At 40.5% G+C, this 20542-nt stretch overlaps 1 protein-coding gene across 1 annotated transcript in view; it reads right to left on the reverse strand.

Moving 5' to 3' along the window:
- Window positions 1-7071: 7071 nt before the first annotated feature.
- LOC121877375 (protein FRA10AC1 homolog) overlaps window positions 7072-20542 on the reverse strand; it is a 16794-nt gene continuing 3323 nt past the window's right edge. Inside the window, exons 2-6 of the mRNA XM_042383114.1 lie at window positions 19046-19151; window positions 14271-14433; window positions 9350-9515; window positions 8288-8447; window positions 7072-7758 (exon numbers count right to left, since the gene is read on the reverse strand). Of these exons, the coding sequence (XP_042239048.1) occupies window positions 7463-7758; window positions 8288-8447; window positions 9350-9515; window positions 14271-14433; window positions 19046-19151 (891 nt within the window). The 3' untranslated portion in view covers window positions 7072-7462. The remainder of the gene's footprint in view (window positions 7759-8287; window positions 8448-9349; window positions 9516-14270; window positions 14434-19045; window positions 19152-20542) is intronic.

The following is a 20542-nucleotide window of genomic DNA, read 5'->3' on the forward strand; positions in this document are numbered from 1 at the left end:
AATAGCAAAATTTAGCAGCTGCATTAAGTACCATAAATATTTGTAAGCCATCATTTAGCCCCTTGCCTCTCAATCTTCTTTATATTTACTTTCATAGTCAAGTCATTCAGAGGTTTTGGTGACTCATGCAATCATAAAATAAAACAATATAGTACATTTGTAAAGTCTGGTCATCTCTGTATAAACAAAGTGTGAAACAGTTTCAAGTGGGTCGTGCAGCATATTCATTATTATGAATTTGTTTTCATAAATTTATATTTTTGTACCAAATTTACATATAGCATTACATTACTGCAAAATTAAATAAAAAGAGGGATATCTACCCGGTATATTTGGTGTTTTATCTACAAGTGTATCAATTGAAGAAATGCGCTACTCATTAAGTTCTTGTATAATTGTCATCAGGTTTACATATTCTAAAATTATTTTTTTTTTTTATTTAAAACTGCAAAACAAAGCAATAATAACTAAACTGACTAAATCTTAAGAATATATTTTGATCAAGTAAGGTAAGTCAAGGCAGGCTTGGATGGTTGGATTTGCCTGTACAGTACAGTACAGTACTGTACTCCTGTATTAGGTATACTATACTGGATACTGCAGCCACCATACCAGATAAGGACTGTAATATTGTTCTAGACATTTACAAATTTTTTTTTTTTCCTTTCTCTATCTCTTGCTGTCAAACATGGAGTTTACTTACAATTTCATTGTACAGTATAATATATTTATTTAATTTTGTACCTGTAATTAACTTATACATTTGAGTACATTTTGTGATAATTTATGTTGTTGCTCAGAGGTTGTGGTTGTAGTTTTGAAGCTTTGCGACATCACTAATGTATAATGCGTCTCCATATGCCCTGGTTTATTCATTGATCAGTTGTCCAAGTGCAAAAGTAGCCCTGTCGAGCCATCATGTAGCAATTAATTTTAAAATAGAACTTATAATGTAAAATGTGATAAGACAATGGTTTCATAGTGCTGTTAATGTGTGAGGTCTTGGCATGTCACCTCACCTGACTCCTGAACAAACTCTTCATCAACTTCAAATCCTACAATGTGCTTGGCAAGCTCAAAAAAAAAAAAACACACATGGGAATTAAGACAACAAGCATCCAGTGAGTGTCTTGTTGTGTGACTGCGTGGAGGCGAATTAAAAGATTAGCTGTCGAGGAGCTTATTGCTTGGCCACACTGGTGCATGTTACACTCCTTTCCACTCCATCTCTCTAATCACCCACACCTTTCTGTTTTCTCAATCAATATTTTAAAATGTTATGTAATGTAATGTTGAAGGGATACAACTTTGCTCATTTATACTTATCACAATCTCCCTAAAAATACTTTAGCTTTCGTGTTTATTCAAGACATCTTCAGGTATGAGACCCACTAATTCCCCACCCAAGACCTGACATTCCATCAGAAAGTCAGTAATATGAGACCACAAATCCCCCACCTTACCTCCACCTGACATTGAGCCAAGTCAGGTCAGGTCCCTCCCCAAAGTACTTCAAGTTTCATCTTTATTCAAGACATTTTCAGAAAATTCTCTCGATTTTCAACCTCAGAAAATTTGTTCCTAAAGATGGAAATTTTTTTAAAATTCCGGCTTTGGGGATGATTTTCCGAGCAAATTTCAATTCTGGCTATGGAGATTTCCGGGTTTGAGGGATTTCTGTGAAAAAGTCATAATTTTGAGCAACATATTACTGTACACATTTTGTACTCAAATGTACTACACTAAAGGACTAAAAATTTTATCTCTTGTGCAAACTATGTGATGTTTATACTCAAATTATTTGCTATCTTGCAAGGATTCCAGCAATGCAAGTTATATTCTGCTAAGTTTAGTCTGTGATATTTTATAAGATAAAAACTTGCCTAAAACTACCTTCACCCTGGTTTGGGAAAGCTTTTTAGGGGGAGGTTTCTTAGCCTAGAACCCACAAATTTTTTGTCAGAATCTTCTGAAATCCGGATTTACAGGGTCCAAATATTCGAGGGTTCACTGTAAAGGTTTGTGTTTACTTATGCCAGATACTGCCTTTTCTCACCTGGAACAAGTTTGTTGTAAATGACAAAAGTTATGGAAAGCCAAATTAAAGTGCCATATTTTTTTATGCAACTGGCATGCTCATGAGATGGCAACTTCACTTGCATGAATATAAAGGAAAAATTCTACACAAATCTTTCTAAAGGGTATTTCCTAAAAGTGTCATGGTCATGAAAGTCTGGATTAGGGAGGTTCAACCTGTTTTAGTAAATACTGTACATTACATATGTAAATATCTTTTCCATCACATTTGTACTAAACAAAACATATAACTAATAAAGGAATACTTCTTATATTGTTCTATATGTATTCCCGGATAATGGGCACTGTAAGAAATCAGTACTGTACCATATACTGTAACATGGTTCCACATGACACCACTATTCCTCATACAGTAGCAAATGAGGGCTTCATTGAGCACAGCATTAGTAAGAGCCTCAACCTCTTTAATACGCTGATTAAGAATCCAGTCAAACAATTGTACTGTACAGTATGTGGGTATTAGTCATGCTAATGATCTTTGAAATAGTTTTGTCTATTTTCTAAAGATAGTTACTGTCTTTGAATATAGGAATTTTGTATTTTACACTTAGAATCAAGGTACTTGACCACAACTAAGCAATAACTTATAATTTAAGACAATCATTTTGTAACAAAGGTCAACCTACCTCATTTTTTTTTTATTTCATGTTTGTTAAAAAATGTAACATACTTTGCAGTTGATAAAGAATACAGGTAAATTATTGTAACTAAGGTAATTAATCTTGCTTATGGTCTTGAAGAACAGGTGAAATTACATAAGGGTCATTAGCAATTTCAGTAAAGTGAAATACAGTATTCTGACCTAGATCCTCATTCTCAGTTCAGTGATATTTCTTCAAACTAGGAAGGGTTCTAAATCGTAACTTATTTTAGTCCCTGTTAGATGTTCTGGGTAATAAGTTCTATATACAGGAGAGAACACAAACACCTGTATAGTTTTGTAGGTTCGGTTTACTGGATAAGAGTATGTACACAGAGGTGGGTAGCACTGCTCCCTAGCTAAGGTCCTGGTCAACTACCATAGACGACGTATGGCAAGTGATACATTAGCAGCTTCCATACGTCGCCAGGCACATTAATTAAGCGTGTGGGATATGGTAATAACATTGCCACACGCTGCTAGCTAGGCTGAATAAATATAAATGGAGCACATACATAATATACATACATAGTACATAATCCAGCATACATAATATACATACACCTCCCTCCCCCCTATACGCTCATAGCAAAGTCTTGAGCGGACCTCTTCTTCTGGATCCGTTCTGAGCGTCGAGGGACTTCATCACTGGGAAGGGTGTGGGACTCAACACTGGTGGCGGGGCCAGCAGAAGGCAGTGTTACGGGGCGGAGAAAACGGCGGTTCCTCCACCACACGCGACCACTGGGTAACCGCACCTGGTAGTCCCGTGACCTGCCGAGACCCATGACTACGCCTACTTTGTCCCAACGTAGGGAGGTCGGGTCCTGAACACGGACTTGGGTACCGACACTCAACCTGGGGAGAGAACGGGCGTGGTCGTTGTAGCGGGCGACGACGTCCTGAACACGTTCGGCGGCTCGGCGATCACAATCCTCTGTCTTAGCCTGCCACTCCTTGGAGAAGGATTGAGGGTGAGCAGGGACACAAGAACGAAGGGGGCGCCCATACAAAACCTGGGCAGGGGAGCGTCCGGTGTAGTTGGGTGTGTTGCGGAGTTCAAGAAGACCCCGGTCGAAGGCCTCGCAGTCAATGTTCCCAGAAGGGGCCACCTTAAGGATGAGGTGCTTCAGGGATTTGACAGCAGCCTCAGCGTGGCCGTTGGACTGCGGGTAATGGGGCGATGACAACACATGCCGGACTCCCCATCGGTCAAGGAACGCAGCAAAGTCCCGGCTTGTGAACTGAGGCCCTCCGTCGGTTCGCAGGCGTACAGGAACGCCCACGTCACGGAAGTAGTGGCGGAACTTGCTGATGGTGGCGGCAGACGTCGTGTCATTACCGCCCTTGATGACAACCGGCCAACCAGAGAGACGGTCGACGATAACCAGGAAGGACTTTCCTGACACACAGAAAAAGTCGGCCGACACAGACTCAAAGGGGCGGGTGGGGTTGTCGTCACTCATGAAGGGTACCTGCTGCTGGCTGGGTTGTAATACGTGGCGGGGCTTACACACCTGGACAGCATTGGAGATGTCGGGGTCGATGCCAGGCCGGAACACAGTCTGTCGTGCACGTCGTTTGGTGGCCTCAGCTCCACGGTGACTGTCGTGAAGGCGAGCCAAGGCGTGGGGACGTGATGCAGCAGGGACAACTACCGAAGGAGAGGTGTCACTGGCCAGAGGTAGGGGTAGGGCGGCAGCAGGGTAGTTGCTGCTCCCTTCATGCACCCTGTTGGCGTAATTTACCTCGAGAATCGGTGTTGGGAAGTCCTGGGAGATGATGGCCAACTCTTGACAATGTCTGTAGGACAGCAAGGGAGTCGGGACACCATTATGCACGTCAATCCAGGCCTGACACGACCTGTTGCCAAAGGTGACATGTGCATAGAGTGAACCCAGGGCTGGGGCCATCTGTGAACCATCTGCCATGACGCAGAGGTCCTCGGGAGGCGGTCCTAGATCGCTTGGAGAGAGCCCCAAGCATCGCAAATGCTGGGGACCGATGACTGTAGCATCAGCGCCGGTGTCGGGCAACATCTGAAGACGGGATGACACACCGCCGTAGGTCACGATGACGCTGATGTACTGGGGGACTTTGGTCCTGGGATGCGAGGAGTACACCCTCCTAAAATGGGTCGGGCTTTGTCCAGGGTCGTCGTGCCTCTGATTTGGCGACTGTGGGCGGCCCTCACTGGTAGAAGGGCGCCGAAGCTTCCGCCGACGCTGTCCCTTGGGTTCGTGGGTAGGGCAACACTTGTCATAGTGGCCCAGACGACCGCACACATTGCACTGTACGTACTTAGCTGGGCACCGCACTGTGAGTGACCAGTGGCCCTTACGGTCACAACTGTTGCAGGTAGACTCAGCAGCTGGACATACCTGTGTTCCGTGCTGCTTACCACAGTTGTTGCAAAATGAACCGGGCGTGGACGTGGTGGGCGAAGGCGTAGGAGCAGACTTCTTGTCCTTCTTGTACCGGGAAACAGCGCGTACAGCTGTAGGGGGAGCTCGGATGGCAGAGGTGGCACACCTGGCAGCCTCATAGGAGCGACATATCGTCAACACATCCTGAAGAGAAGAGGAAGAGTCGAGGGAGGTGAGGCGTTGGACAAGTTCCTCGTCCTTAACACCCATCAAGATCACCTGCTTCAACTGGGTCTCCTCGCACTGCTGGTGGTGGCCTAAACATATATCTACCTCTTCCGAGGCTCTCTTAAGACGTACATAAAAAGCGTCAAAAGACTCACCCTCCATCTGTCTGCAGCTAAACAATTCCCTCCTGCGCAGAGCTTCATTCTGCTGTCCTTTGATGTGCCGTTGTAGAACGTCCAGTACCTCCTCTACAGACAGCGAAGAGGTTGGGGGTACCTGCAACGTATGTTCTAAGACACGCTGAACTTCCAAGGACAGGCACATACGCAGCTGGATGAGTTGTTTAGGCTGTGACAAACTCTGGAGATCCACCATTGTAGCATAATCAGCCCACCGCCGCCGCCATTCGCGAAAAGTCTGGAAATTTACATCAGGCTCCAAGATGGGCGGTGTTTGAGCTGCTGCTTTAGGTGGGGCTGGGGGGCGTGAAGGAAGCATGGATGAGGTATCTGAACCATTCAGTACCGAGGCAGTGTTAGAGCCAGGGGCTTGGTTAACAGTGAGGCGAGATATCAAGGCTTCAAACCGTGCACTGTCTTCCATTCTCCGTTGGTGGTCTCGTTCTGCCTCTGCTTGCCTTCTGTGCTCATCCGCCAAACGTCTGTGAGCTTCATCCTCGCGTCTCTCATCTCTCATAAACTTCATTAAGGCAATTATCTCTGGAGATAACGCTGAATGTTGAGGTGAAGGGCTGCGCGATGTTGTGGGAGCTGGGCCGGCCTGGTCATCCATCTCTGGGGGACTATCATCCGCTTGACTCATCCAGGCGCTGGGTCCACGGCTACGTAAGGCATGAGACATAACTACTTTATCTGTGTACTGTGTCTTAAATCAGTGTTGACCGGTCAGCCCGTCGTATCAACAAGATTTCAGACAAAAAAATTTAATTAAATACACAGATAAGTAGGTTATATATATAAAATATATATAAGAAACCGCGCGGTCAGCAAGTGTTAGTACATGTATGTGTGTGTGTCCCAGGCAGGCAGAGCGTCTCGCCCCAGCTGTGAGGGGGGGTGGAGGCGGCGCTGTGAGGGAGGGGGGTGGAGATAGGAGTAGCTCAGTCGCTCTCTGTAAACGGTCAGAGGAGGGTGCGCTGAGCTCTACACCCCACAAATGCCCAGAACATGCCGTATACCTTGGAAATCCGTTCGAACAAGGTCACACATGAATGGCACGAAACACACAATGCACTAAACACTTCACAGAAAATCACTGTCACTGACACTGCTCAAAGTTGCGAAATTCTTCGAGGGATGACGCGGGGTTGACCCAAGGCGGGGATCCATCAGCCGGCTTTCCACAAACTTGCACTAATCACTCGTAATAATCCAGTAAAACTACGCACTGCGCCATGTTAGATGTTCTGGGTAATAAGTTCTATATACAGGAGAGAACACAAACACCTGTATAGTTTTGTAGGTTCGGTTTACTGGATAAGAGTATGTACACAGAGGTGGGTAGCACTGCTCCCTAGCTAAGGTCCTGGTCAACTACCATAGACGACGTATGGCAAGTGATACATTAGCAGCTTCCATACGTCGCCAGGCACATTAATTAAGCGTGTGGGATATGGTAATAACATTGCCACACGCTGCTAGCTAGGCTGAATAAATATAAATGGAGCACATACATAATATACATACATAGTACATAATCCAGCATACATAATATACATACAGTCCCCATTTACAACATACAGAATATACACAGGACCAATTCTTCCAAAACAATTCACAGAACACGTGTAAGCTGAGGAGAAACAATTTCAGCCATATATAACAGATTCATTCATTTCAACAGGAGTTCATAAAAGCAATAGAAAAAAATAGTCACCAAGAAGTGATGGCATTGGAGGCTTTTCTTGTGATGACCAACACAAATATGATAGGATTGATTAATAGAAAATAACAAGATTATACAGTACAGCACATGGGCTGAAAAATTGCTACAGCATTACTTGTAGAGACATAAAATTCCACTTATGCAATCCAAATATGAAATGACATCACTGCAAACCCCTTATATAATGTGCATGAAAACAGCACAAAAAATGAAGCACTTACAATGATCATAAGAATAAACCTTCTAAATATTCTTCAAACTCTTCTTCTCTGCTCTTTTCATCTGTTAATTTAGCTGGACCTTTCCAAATGTTATCCTCAGATTCTGTCTCGTCCATTTCCTTTTCATTACCAACAGAATCACCTTCATTTGTCTCTTCTTTAATATTTTGAGCTTTTCCATCTTTTTCTTTCCTTGATTTCTTTCTCTTACTTGACTCTTTATGTCTGTGCTTGATTGATTTTGTTACTTCTTTTCTCTGTCGATGATAATTTACCTTATATGAGCAATCGTGGCACAATCCTGAAAAAGAGTGTGGAGAATTTTCAACACCTGTAAAAATAAGTACAGGTACCAGTAATTGTTGGTCTGTAAATGAATTTTAGACCAAAGGTAACCCAACTCTCTCAGGCAAACCTAACCCAACTTAACCATAAAAACTGGGACCCAATAGCATTACCGTAAGCTTTAATCTTATAGTTAGGTTGGGGCCTCACGATCACAGAAAACTAATTACTGTACAATGCAGTCAAAAGATTATTTTAAGGGGTATTCTATCACCTTCAATGTTCCCTGGTAACCATGTTTATCCATAGATCTGGATACTCACATTGGTTCTGTGATAAATTATTATATAATAGTCTATGCAAATATGTTATTTCAAATATAAAATGACATTTTAATCTTTATCTTTACACCAAAGCTACTGCACTATCGTGTTTAGATGGGAGGAGATGTGTGTACCAAGACATCCTCCCTAACTAGCGAATGAAGTGTTTAATTTTAATACTATGATACTTGATGGACTACAGTATATAAAAGTAACACTAACTCAGCTTCACCAGCGCATTCTTCTTGATGCCTTGTTCAAAGTAGCCAAAATTCATCTCCCAAGTGCGTAAACCTTCACTCTCCTTGCATTTCTTCTCCCCACAGGTAAACTGACCCTTGCCTTCCAGTACTTCTCGTTCAATCCTCCATCGCATACCAACCTTTAAGTACAGGTACAGTATGTAAGAGCAAGTATAAAAAGTGTGTGTATTAATCTCCTACCTTTACTCCTCACCCAGTTTTACATGGGATGAATCTGGGGATGTAGAAGCTTCAAGAAAGAGAAGAAAGGTACAAGAGACTAGTACAAAACAAAAGTAGAAAGTGAAAGGGAAAAGTTGAAACAATAATGTCTTAACACAAACTTCTTAAATTCTCAACTAGTAAAAAATATTATTTTGATAACTGTAAATTAATTTCTTCAGAATGTCAATAAACATCATAATGGTCTCAACTTCCACCACAAGAGGTTCAGGATTATACTTATAGTGAAGCAGAGGTGATGGGCTGTTAATTGTGTGGCAAGGGCTAGGGTAGACACTCACTCTTGTTATGACACAGGGTAAGCTTACCATTCTTATCTGGACATACTCTAAAAATTCCACAAACATGATACAAGAGCAGCATTTGTTTTTTTGGTACAGAACTTAAATGAGGTACAAGTTCCAACAAAGCATTAACTTAATTCTGTGGTATCAAAACTCCGGGATGTAATGTGTAAGGTTTGTTTATTTTTTTTATGTAATGCCACACTCCACTCTCAATTTTTAAGTCATGATAGAAGAGCTTCCAAGGTTCCATACCAACAGAGTAAGATTGATGACACTTATACTTTCAATCATATTACAAAAGGTTATATAACAAGCCTTCCAAACTTGATAAAAATTTATCTGCAAAATTACTGTACCGTATACTGACCAAGCACCCAACTCTAGAGCAAATACAGTATACTTGTGGGGTATCAATCCATAAAATGTAACTTTATGTCAATATTCTCGATATAACTACAGTACAAAATATCTAGCAAAGAACATATAAAATTCAAAGTCTCCTTCTAACATACTTTATTTTCTTTATAGTGAGATAGGTCACAGATGCAATATTCTTTGAAGAGTTTATCAAAGTATTTTTTGGCCAATTGTCTTTCCCAGGTGTCAGGAATGTCTTTGTTGTCCCACAGAAACTGGTGATTTTCCTGAATGACATCAATGTCTCTCTTGTCTCTGGATCTGCAACAACAAAGACATAAAACATAACATGAAGTGAAGACAATTAAACAAGAGTAGCCAGGACAATATATCCCTTGAACTTTTTCACACTTCGTGGGGTATATAACTGAGTACAGTGTAGAATTATATTCATTCAGTCCAAAATATGGCAAGAAATAGCTTTCACACCAATGTATGCAAAACCATTCTCATATTTCTGCTATTAGTATTTACAGAAGAAAACCAAACAAAAACATTTCACAATCAAACACAGCACGACTGCTATCCCCCCCCCCCCATACACTCTTTGAGCCTTAAGGATAAAAAGGTGAAATCTCACAACCCTTTGACACCAGTAAAATACAGAAGACCCTTGCTATTCACAGTTTTACAGTTTGTGGTTCATACCTCCAACCCCGTAAAAATAAATAAAAAAAATGGTTAGAGATACAAAAATACTTTTATATTACATAAATCACCCCTTCCCTTCTCATAATCATCCTCTGAGTGACACCATTATACCAACATAGAGACAGGTACCTAGGTGCTGTGGGTTGCTGGTTGGTCAGCTGTTTGCCTATGTAAATAAACTCAATACAATTAACTCATCTGGGAGTGTAGGTTTTTTTGGGGGGGGGGGGAAATATACAACTTTACACTGATGCTAAGATTCACTTTGTAGGATAAGAGCATGCACAGTATGTGTGGATATTCCTACTTGTTGTGTTAGCCCTTGTTGTTTTCCATACTTGTCTTTCATCACTCTCAATGATTTCCTACTTTGAGGTATCTGTACCCCATGATCCATCCAACACATAAGTGGAAAAGGAGTAATGATAACAGGTACTATACAGCTTGTAAGATGTTTTTATAAATGCAACAGATGTGAAAGTCACTTTCTACAAAATTTATAGAAAATTTTCATAGAGATTTGGTGTGGTAACATATACGTAGTGAAGATTTTCACCCAAAAGAGAAAACAGTTCAATATTTTTATGAAATAAAAAAATTTCACAAAAAAAAAAAAAAAATGAGATACAGTCACCCCCAGATGTGATGTTACCTTCTACCATGCCTCCCTTGTTCGTAGAGCAACGTCGCACAACTTGTGTGGCTAGTACAGTACAGTACAGTAGTCCCTCCATTAACGAGCACAATTGATTCTACAGTCACTCATTAACTGAAAATCTCGTTAACTGAATCTATTACCTGTACTGTATTTCAATGGGATATTGGGTAATTGGTTCCAACTTACAGAATTCCCTTAAAATGAATTAAAAAGTACATACAGTACTGTACAAAGTACTGTATACTGGAAATGTGTATTTAGGATGGTGTGTGCATGTAAATGAGTAAAAATAAATGAAGAAAGTTAGTATATCTACCCAAAAACACGAGTTGAAAAACGTGGACTAAAATGTACTACACTTTAGGACTTAAAATTTTTATCTCTTGCGCAAAATATATCATGTCTATACTGTATTCAAATTACTCATTGTCTTCCAAGGGTTCCATCAATGTAAGTTATATTCTGCTAATTTTAGTCTGTGACATTTTACAAGGTAAAACCTTTAAGCCTTCACCCTGTTTTGGGAATGCTTCTTCGGGAGGCTTCTTAGCCCAGAACCCCCAAATTTTTTGTCCGAATCTTCCGAAATCCGGGTGCAGGTTTTTTTATTTAAACCAAGACTGCACTGTATATTATCAATATGTTAACTAAATTTCAGAATGACCAATAATTTTAATGTAAAAATGTAAAAATATTCAAGAGCACAACTCTCTCAATGTTTACTCCACTGGAAACAAAGGTAAAAATAGAACCAATTATTGGCAGGCGAGTCGATCAGCTGATGCGCACACCAAAACTTGTCTCTTGTAAGGCTGTCGTTAATAGAATTTGTACTTGTTAATAGAACTGAAAGTCCTTACGGGAGGTTACTCATGAACTGAAACCTTGTAAATTGAACTGCTCATTAATGGAGGGTCCACTGTATAAGGAACTGATTGATAGGGCTGTTTCCTAGTACAATGCAGGGTACAGTCGGCCCTTCACATACGCGGGTTTGGCATACACGGATTCGCAAATACGCGGATTGCCCTGCCGGAGGAATATTCTGTACATTGAAGTAATTGAAATACATTCAAATCGCGCGCGGCACCGCGCACCGCCCGCCACCCCCACACACACACACACGCATCACGCCACCCCGCGCTCCCTCACTCAGTCAGTCTCGCTGTAACCACGCTTGTGTTGACATCAGCATTGTAGGTCGACCCTGATTTTTTTGACCAAAAAATCAGTTAATTTATGATATTCCTTGTTTATAGGTCGACCCAAGTTTTTGAGGGTATTGGTACAACAAAACCTTCAATAAAAACACTCTATGTCCTATAAACTGAGGCTCGCCGTGCCTGAAACACAGAGTGCCATAGGCAAATTGTTTACCATTTATTTTTACGACACTTTACACTGAAGCCCGGGTAGCTTCAACAAAAATATTGTATATTTCCATTCAAGTATTTATTCAAGTCAATTTGGAGGGAATATTATTGTAATACAACAGTTCTTTAACTGAAAACCAGTACTGTACACTAGTACAACAATTTTTATCTCTTGAGCAAAATATATGACGTTTATATTCAAATTATTGGCTGTCTTGCAAGGATTCCAGCAATGCAAATTATAATCTCCTAACTTTAGTCTGAGATATTATATAAAATAAACACCTTAAAGAATAAAGTTATCACCAATCTTTTGTCTGGGAACACAAGGAGGGAGGTAGCCAGCGAGCCTGGAGGGGGAGGAACAGGGAGGGAGGCGGGGGCGGGAGGTGGGGTGAGAGTGTGGTGTGTGTTTATTTATTTGAGATAAGATGTGACAGTTGGCACTGAAGGCCTACTGTTTATTTATCATTACTTAAGAGTGACTAAGCTCTTCTCATAATTTGCCACCCAAACGACCTGGGTGAATACAACTTACATTGCTGGGATTCTTGTAAGATAGGGATTTATTTGAATACCTGTATAAACAATCTATATTTGCAATAGACATAACAATTTAAGTATCGTAATCATTTAGTACATGTACAGTACAGGTTTGTTCCACGGTAAAATCTTTTGAACAACGAAAGAAATCAAAAGTCATTGTTTTGGTCATAATTTTATCCCACTTTCCACTGTAATACGTATGTCATTTCTGCAAAAGTATTACATTTCCATATTTATTTCTGAGAATATATTCATTCAGTCACAGTTAAGGTAAAATATACTTGTGATGTAACGTTTTAATGAAAATACCCGGTATTTAGACATACAGTATCGTAGTTTTCTTTTGTTTCAAATTTAATTAACAAAGATTGATGTTTCAAATGTAATAAAAAAAAATTTATGTACAGTATTTCTATAAATAAACTTTAAAAAATGAATACTTTATGTTTTACATCGTCCTGTGCATACCATACCATGCATTTGGCTACTTTGGGCTTGCTATGATGATGCAAGAGATATGCCCTGGCAACTGTACCGACACTCACAGCTGGTGGTACGTTGGTGCTTCGTTTCCATTGTTTACTGGTAGTTACTGGTAAATATTTTTCAACCTAACGAAACTATTACCCGTTTAGAGGTCTACCCCCAATTTTTTGCCAAATAATTTGGTCTTAAAAACTCGAACTACACACAAGTATATACCTTAAATAAAGACATGGGGTGCCAGGGGTTTTTTAGGGGGGGGGGGGGCAGCAAAAGTACACGGATTTTTAACATTCACGGGTATCTCTGTTACCTAACCCCAGCGTATGTTAAGGGCCAACTGTACTTGTGTTTGCCAGCAGTAATATCTCAGTTAGCCGGAGCAATTGGTGTAGAGCACTACCGGGAATGAGAGATTTCCAGGTAATGAGACGACCCTCTCAAAGCTGGAAAATAATCCCTCATCGCTGGAATTTTCCAGAATTTTCCGGGTAAAGGAAAATTTTTCTCGTAAGTTCAAGAAATTGTGCATTACATCATCTCTCAAAGCTGGAAAAAATCCCTCATCCTCGGAATTTTCCAGGTTATGGAAAAATGTTCTCAGAAGTTCCAGAAATTGTGCATTACATCATCTCTTGAACCTGGAAAAGTATCCCCCATTCCCAGAATTTTCCGGGTACAGTACAGTACTGAGAACATTTTCTCCGGCTATTGGAGAGTTCCGGTTTAGAGGGATTCCGGCTAATGGAGATATTACTTATATTATATACATGAATTAATATTCAAAAGAACAATCTTCATTAGAAATATATATACAGGGTAGTTTGGTTTCTGTAATATGATACCTTTATGATGTCACAAAAAAAAGACTGAAGAAAGAGACAAAGAAAGAAATGGAGGAGGAGGCAGCGGGGATGGGAGAGGCAGGGGAAGGATGCAGTAATTGTTGTTATTATTTGCTGCAAAAGTGTTATTAGGATTTGATTTAATGTCTTGTAACTTATATTGGTTATCTAAAATGTTGTCGCTTTGAATATATTTACCCAATTTATCTACTGTATTAAGCATTTCAGGTTTTATAGGTAATACTTGAATTTATTCAACTATATAGATGTAATGGAGCTAAAGAAATAATGGTTAGATGCAATATTTATAATAAAACAAACCTTTTTCTCACTAACAATTTTTTTTTATTTTAAACTGATAAACTAAGCAAAGGAGGCACAGTAGGGCATAATATCACACCTGGAGCAAACTGTACATTAAGATTCTAACTAAATGACCAGCCTACCAAACATAACTTACGAATCTCTCTGTAACACAGCAGTACTACCAGGATGGTAGAGAACATAATGGTTGATAAGAAGTTTGTGACGCTCATATGCAGTCATGTTGGACATCTGGTATCGGAGTCGTTTCCCTTCATCTTGACTTGCTGCGTCTGCCAGAAAAGACCTACTTGGCAGTCCTGCAAGAATAAAATGGTAATGAAATGACAACTTACAGTCAGCATCAATAGCTGAATGAACACTTAAACAATAAAAAAAAATGAATTCTAAAACAATCAGTGTTTGAATTAATACATTAATACACAAACGACTAAGAAACAGCACTTTACAAGTAACGGGTAATAAAAAACACGAAGGTATACCACACAACAAGCTCTACTGTACAGTAATCACATCTCTGTCGGGTATATTGTACCTGGATTGTTTCTTCTGCAAGTGAAATTATATTTACAGGTTGATTTTTTTACTTTTCAAGAGAAGGGCATAAATTTTATCTGTGTAAGGGATTGGTTAAACTCTATAACTGAGAATTGAAGTAAGGTATCCAACACTGTAAAAGTCTTCCAAATTACTCAAATGCATGAAAAAGCTTTTCCAGGATTAATCTTCTTTAGTTAAAAAGGAACAACATTCTTTTACGTACTGTACAAACAAACAAATACCGGGTAGATTGCAATAGATTACAACAGCATAGTTATACAAAGTTTGGCATAATAAGACAGAAATACTGTATACAGAATGCCCTTCAAATTCACTGGGGTTAGGTTGTCAAAATGGCCGCGAATAGCCAAATCCAAGAATAAGATTTGCTGACCTGGGGGGACATTTTACTCATGTACAAAGAAATGTATATTCCTTTATGTTTTTGACCTTAGGACAATTATTTTTTACCTGTATTGTATATATAGTATGTGTGTGTGTGTGTAAACACATACATATAAATAATAATGGGAAAATCCTCTAACAAATACTAATTAGAAAAAATTATTAAAAATGTTTTATTAATAACAAAGCACGGAGTAGACTTGTATGTGCTTTTTGTGAGTGTGTCTACACACACACACACACATATATACAATGGCTCCCTGTCCCAGCCGCGAAAATACCGGCAACTTTAAAACTACCCACAGACATTCTTGGGTATATCCAGGGTGTCATCCGCGAATAATAGAGGACTGCAAAATAAAAATCCACGAATTATCCGGACGTACTGTACTGTATATCGGTACTGTATTTATGAATAAATAGAATACGTATAATAAAAAACATGAAGCTTGCATGAATTCCCTCCACATTTTTGCGATAAAAATGTACAATACTGTATAGTACTGTATCTTTTACTGTACTTTTACTTTTATCCTCTTCGCCACTGACGCGGTTCACTAGCCGCTTGGGCGGTCGATCACGTCTCTGTTATACAATGTTGGCAAGTACTGACTCCTAAATATATCAGAACTTGCTATGGTGTTGGTCAAGTCAGGCTTTGAAGGAGCTCACATTTGGTACCATCACAATACTCTCTGACAGGCTGTTCCAAGAGTTCACAATTCTCACTCCAAAGAAGATGCCCTCACATTTTTCTGGACTTGAGGCTTCTTCAACCTTGAGCTGTGACCGCTTGTGGGGCAGACGTCTGCCAGCTCCAGGTATGTACATACGATCAAGTACTGTAGTGCCCCCTGAGATGTTTACACTTCGATTTGGTCGCTCCTCGTCCGTCTGTAGCACAAGCTAGGCAGTTGTAAGTGTTCTAATCTCCTTGAGAAACTGAGGTTCCATAGAGAAGGCACCAGTCTAGTGGCCCTCCTTTGAACATATTCAATCAATTGAAAATCTCTAGCATACCTCGGGGACCAGACAGGGTGACAATACTACAGATGGGGAAACACCTCACTCTTGAAGATCGTGACAAGCGACGGACCATCCAGATATCAAAACGACCTTCTTATAAGACCTACTTGTTTCGTTGACTGATTCACATTATTTTCACAATGGCCCGAGAACTTAAGTTCATTGTTAACATACACACCCAGGTCCTTTTCACATTCGGTCTCAATTAATGCAGCTTCTCTGTCCTCTTGGGACTTGTGATATGCTTCCTTACTGTTGGTGTGACCTAAGTGCATTCTCTTGCATTATGTGACATTGAAACCTAGCAACCATTTCTTCGACCATTCTTGAAGCTCATAGGGATTTTTCTGTAGCTCTTCACAGTCTGTTTGCTTTTTAATTTCCCCAAGTAACTTAGCATTGCCCACAAACATTTGTATGGATGAGTGTATAGCTTCTGGCATATCATTTATGAAAGAAACAAACAACAACGAGCCCAATTCACTGCCCTGCGGTACCCCGCTTGTCACAGGTGCACATGACGATTTCATACCATTTATCACCACACTGTTTGCGGACATGCAGAAAGTCTCCGATCCACGCTAGGACATTTCCCCAAATCCTGTACCCTTCCAAGTTAAATCTCAGCCTTTCATGGGGGTACACTGTTGAAAGCCTTGGCAAAATCTAGGTACTATATATTGTCGATATTTCTGCCTTGTTCTAGAATTTGAGTCCAAACATTCAGTACCTCAAGTAATTGTGTTAAGGAGGATCATCCTTTCATAAAACAGTGTTGGCAGCCCTTTACAAGGTTGTTTTGCAGTAGGTGTTCCATCGTGGCATCTCTTATGATGCTCTCTAGTACTTTACACGCTATGCTGGTCAGGCTCACTGGTCTATAATTATTCATGGAGTGACGATTGCCCTTCTTGAATACAGTACTTGTACTCATATAAGCCATTTTCTGGTCATCAGGGACCTTTTACTCATCCGGGCATTTGCATAACAGGATCTTAAGGGGTTCCATAAGCTCGTTACACAGTTCTTTTAACACTCTGGGGTGTACCATATCAGGGCCAGGACTCTTGTGATTCTTTAGCTTTGACACTTTATTTCTTATAACCTCGTCTGAGAACACAATGTGGATTAGCTCTATGTCAAATCGTCTTTCCTCAAACGCAGAAAGATTGTTCACATCCTCTCTTGTAAACGTCGAGGTAAAGAAATTGTTCAATGCCTCCACCTTATCCTGGTCAGAATCTGCACAACTACCATCTTTAAGCCTCAGGTCCAATGTGCCTACACTCCTCGCCATTGCATTATGCGCGAGGTGGCCGATGGGAACTGATCTGTGCTGAAGTGTCTCACACCCCTCCACGCCAGCCAGCTGGGGCTGAGGCAGGCATTGTACGTCTGGCAGCGAAGGGAGCTCAAGGACAAGTCAGCCAGCAATCAAAACGTTCACCAGTTGCCCGCGAAAATTTTGTGAACGAAGATTTATGAGTTTTATCCCCCCCCCTCCCCCCCCACCATTGCCCCTATTTATTGCCACAATGCCCATTGTTTCTTTGCTATTTTTACGACAATGGGCAAGAGGAAAGATTTAACAAAAGAGCAGATAGCGTCAATTATTAGTCTGCATAAGGGCAAGAAACCTGCAAAGGAAATATCAAGAAGTGTTGGTGTGAGTGAACAATCAGTTCAGATTTGGATTAAAGGATTTCGAGATGACGGCGGGTTGGCAACACCTGTGCACAGCGGACGGTCAGGGAAGGCTCGAAAAACTTCCCAACGCACGTTAACTGTTCTTAAGAAGCAACCTGATGCTAATCCACGTTTTGCAGCCACCAAGCATGCAAGAAGCCACTTCCCACCCTTGTCCAGAGGCAGCGTAGGGTTGCTTTTGCCAAGGCTAATGCTCAGTGGGATACGACCAAGTGGCAGCACGTGCTGTGAAGTGATGAGGCAACATTTTTTTTTTACTGGAAGTCGTACTTTTAACGTGTACAGGCGCCCCGGGAGTGATTCGCTTGACCCCAAGTTCACTTTTAGCACAGTTAAGCATCTTGAATCACTAATTGTGTGGGGTTGCTTCTCATACTTTGGAACTGGTGATCTTGTTGTGCTACCTAGAAATGTGTTGATGAACCAATTTAACTACTTGGAGTTGCGTGATGTATGTTTTTTTCTGCAATCATGCACGTCACCTGCACCATTGCCAGTAGCATTTGTATCACCATAATCAACACTAAATTCATCATCAAAATCACTATCACCAAGCATTACTGGGGTGTCCAAGTGAGCACTGGCGTCAAACACAGGCTCAGGAATAATGGGCTCCTGGACTCACACCAGAAGGCCTGGCCTCACTCGAGTCTTGCTCTAATATTGGGCAGATATTGCACAGCACTTCTCACACCCGTGGAATACGAATAAACGTCAATGTTACGCCGAAAAGTTATCACAAATAGCAGTAGAACGTACATTTAACCTCCTGATGCTAAAATACGTGCCAAAACTAAGAAGGAGGCAGCATCTGGGCATGCAGATTGGCCGAGGAGCTGTGACATAGCAAGGGGAAATCCATTGTGATTGGCTGCCTCGGGGGGTATGGTCTGAGGGAGGAGCGCTATCATTGGCCCGCGCTCCTCTCCCACTGAACGGGATGTTGCCACTTTCTGGAACTGAGCGCTCAGCCAGATACGTAGCTCCAGGCCTGAGGCAAAATCACACCTTATTTTTTAAGGACTTTCAACCATATTTCTATTCTAGCTAGAGGGTTACATCCAACGCCAACATATAGAGGAAGGGTGAAAATAGTGATACCCACCAAAAAACTCATTTTGTTCGGGGTGTGCTTCACCCCCTTCTGACGCTGAGCACCTCACTTGATTTAACATGTAAAAATTCATCATAGCTTCCTACACACTTTTAACTGAGAAGGACACAATGTTTTACCTTGTCTAGGAAGTCTGTCTTTCTGGTAAAGAGCATGACGTTCTTGTTGTTTTCTGCGTAATTTGACATCTTCCTCAAATGCTGAATCATAACCACTAGTAGCATTCTGTAAATAAACAAATCATCTCACACACCTTGTAAATGATGAACAACTGGATTTGGGTCCCTAACCCCGTCGTAAGTTGGGGAGGAGCTGTATTTATATACTGTACAGTAAAGTATCTACGAGAGGGAAAGAAATTGAGCCTCACAAAATGACAAGCCTTTTCCTACTACAGTAGTTGAGAGGAAACATTGGCCATAATTTAATTTGTTGCCACCCAAAGATATTTTTTTTATTTTAAGGTTGTAATCAATAATTTGGAAAATTCCAAGATGCTTTTTTTTTTATATGACGTTTCCCTCAGAAATGACTTATATATGCTGGGTGGTCCAAGGGGTCAGAGCCCCGGTTAGGAGGTTAGATTAAGTCATTTCTGAGGAAAACTTCATAGAAGAAAAGTGTCATAGAATTCTCCAGACTATTGATTACAACCTTAAAATTCTTTGATATTATTTTATTTTGGGACAATGTGGGAATCTTACAAATTTTATTTTTGCAGTCAATATTTTAGACAATTCTAAGACACTTTTCAGTCAATTTGTAGTTTCGACCAACCACGGCTCTCGGGTTGAGCAATGTTTTTTTCCGACGGTTTAGACGATTTTAAGACATTTTTCTCGATGAAGTTTCCCTCGCAAATGAAACAAAATTACCTAACCTAACCCGGGGGGGAGGGGGGTTCTGCCCCCTTGGCTCCCCCTATATTTAAGTCATTTGCAAGGGAAGCATCATAGAGAAAACTGTCTTAAAACTGTCGAAACTACAAACTGATCCACTTTTCTTCTAAAACGTTAGGTTAGGCAATTTTTTTTTTCATTTGTAAGGAAAACATCATAGAAGTGTCTTAGAATTGTCTAAACTATTGATTGCAAAGATAAAATTCCAAAGATTCCCATGTCTTTCAAAGAAAAACTTTACCAAATCTTTGGGGGCAAAAAGTGAAATTTTACCTAAATATTAGTTAGATAGATTCGTCCTTAGGTTAGATTAATTGCTTCGAACAAGAGTGTCAGGTAAATTTATAGTAAAGCACCGGTCTTTCTGTCGCTGCTATTAATATGTATTTCGTAATGTTCAGACATTTCTAAGACATTTTTCTCCTATGATATTTCCTCCGGAAATTAAGGATAACCAAGATATTAATTTTCCAATATTATTATACTGTACAGTATTTGGTCAGTCACAAGTAAATTTGCATGTTCAACTCGAGCCATATTGGTTGAAAATGCAAATTTACCAGTTTTACATTGTAGGGCAGATGTCACCTGTCAGCCACTTGTGGCTAAATACACCAAGGTAAAATTATCGTTTTCGTTATGTACATTCAGTCAAAGTTCCATCGACCACATCCTGGCTCTCGTACTCGCAATTTTACCTGGCAATACTTGAAGGAA

Source organism: Homarus americanus, unplaced genomic scaffold, assembly GCF_018991925.1.
Source record: "Homarus americanus isolate GMGI-L3 unplaced genomic scaffold, GMGI_Hamer_2.0 scaffold33468, whole genome shotgun sequence".
Taxonomy (NCBI): Eukaryota; Metazoa; Arthropoda; class Malacostraca; order Decapoda; family Nephropidae; genus Homarus; species Homarus americanus.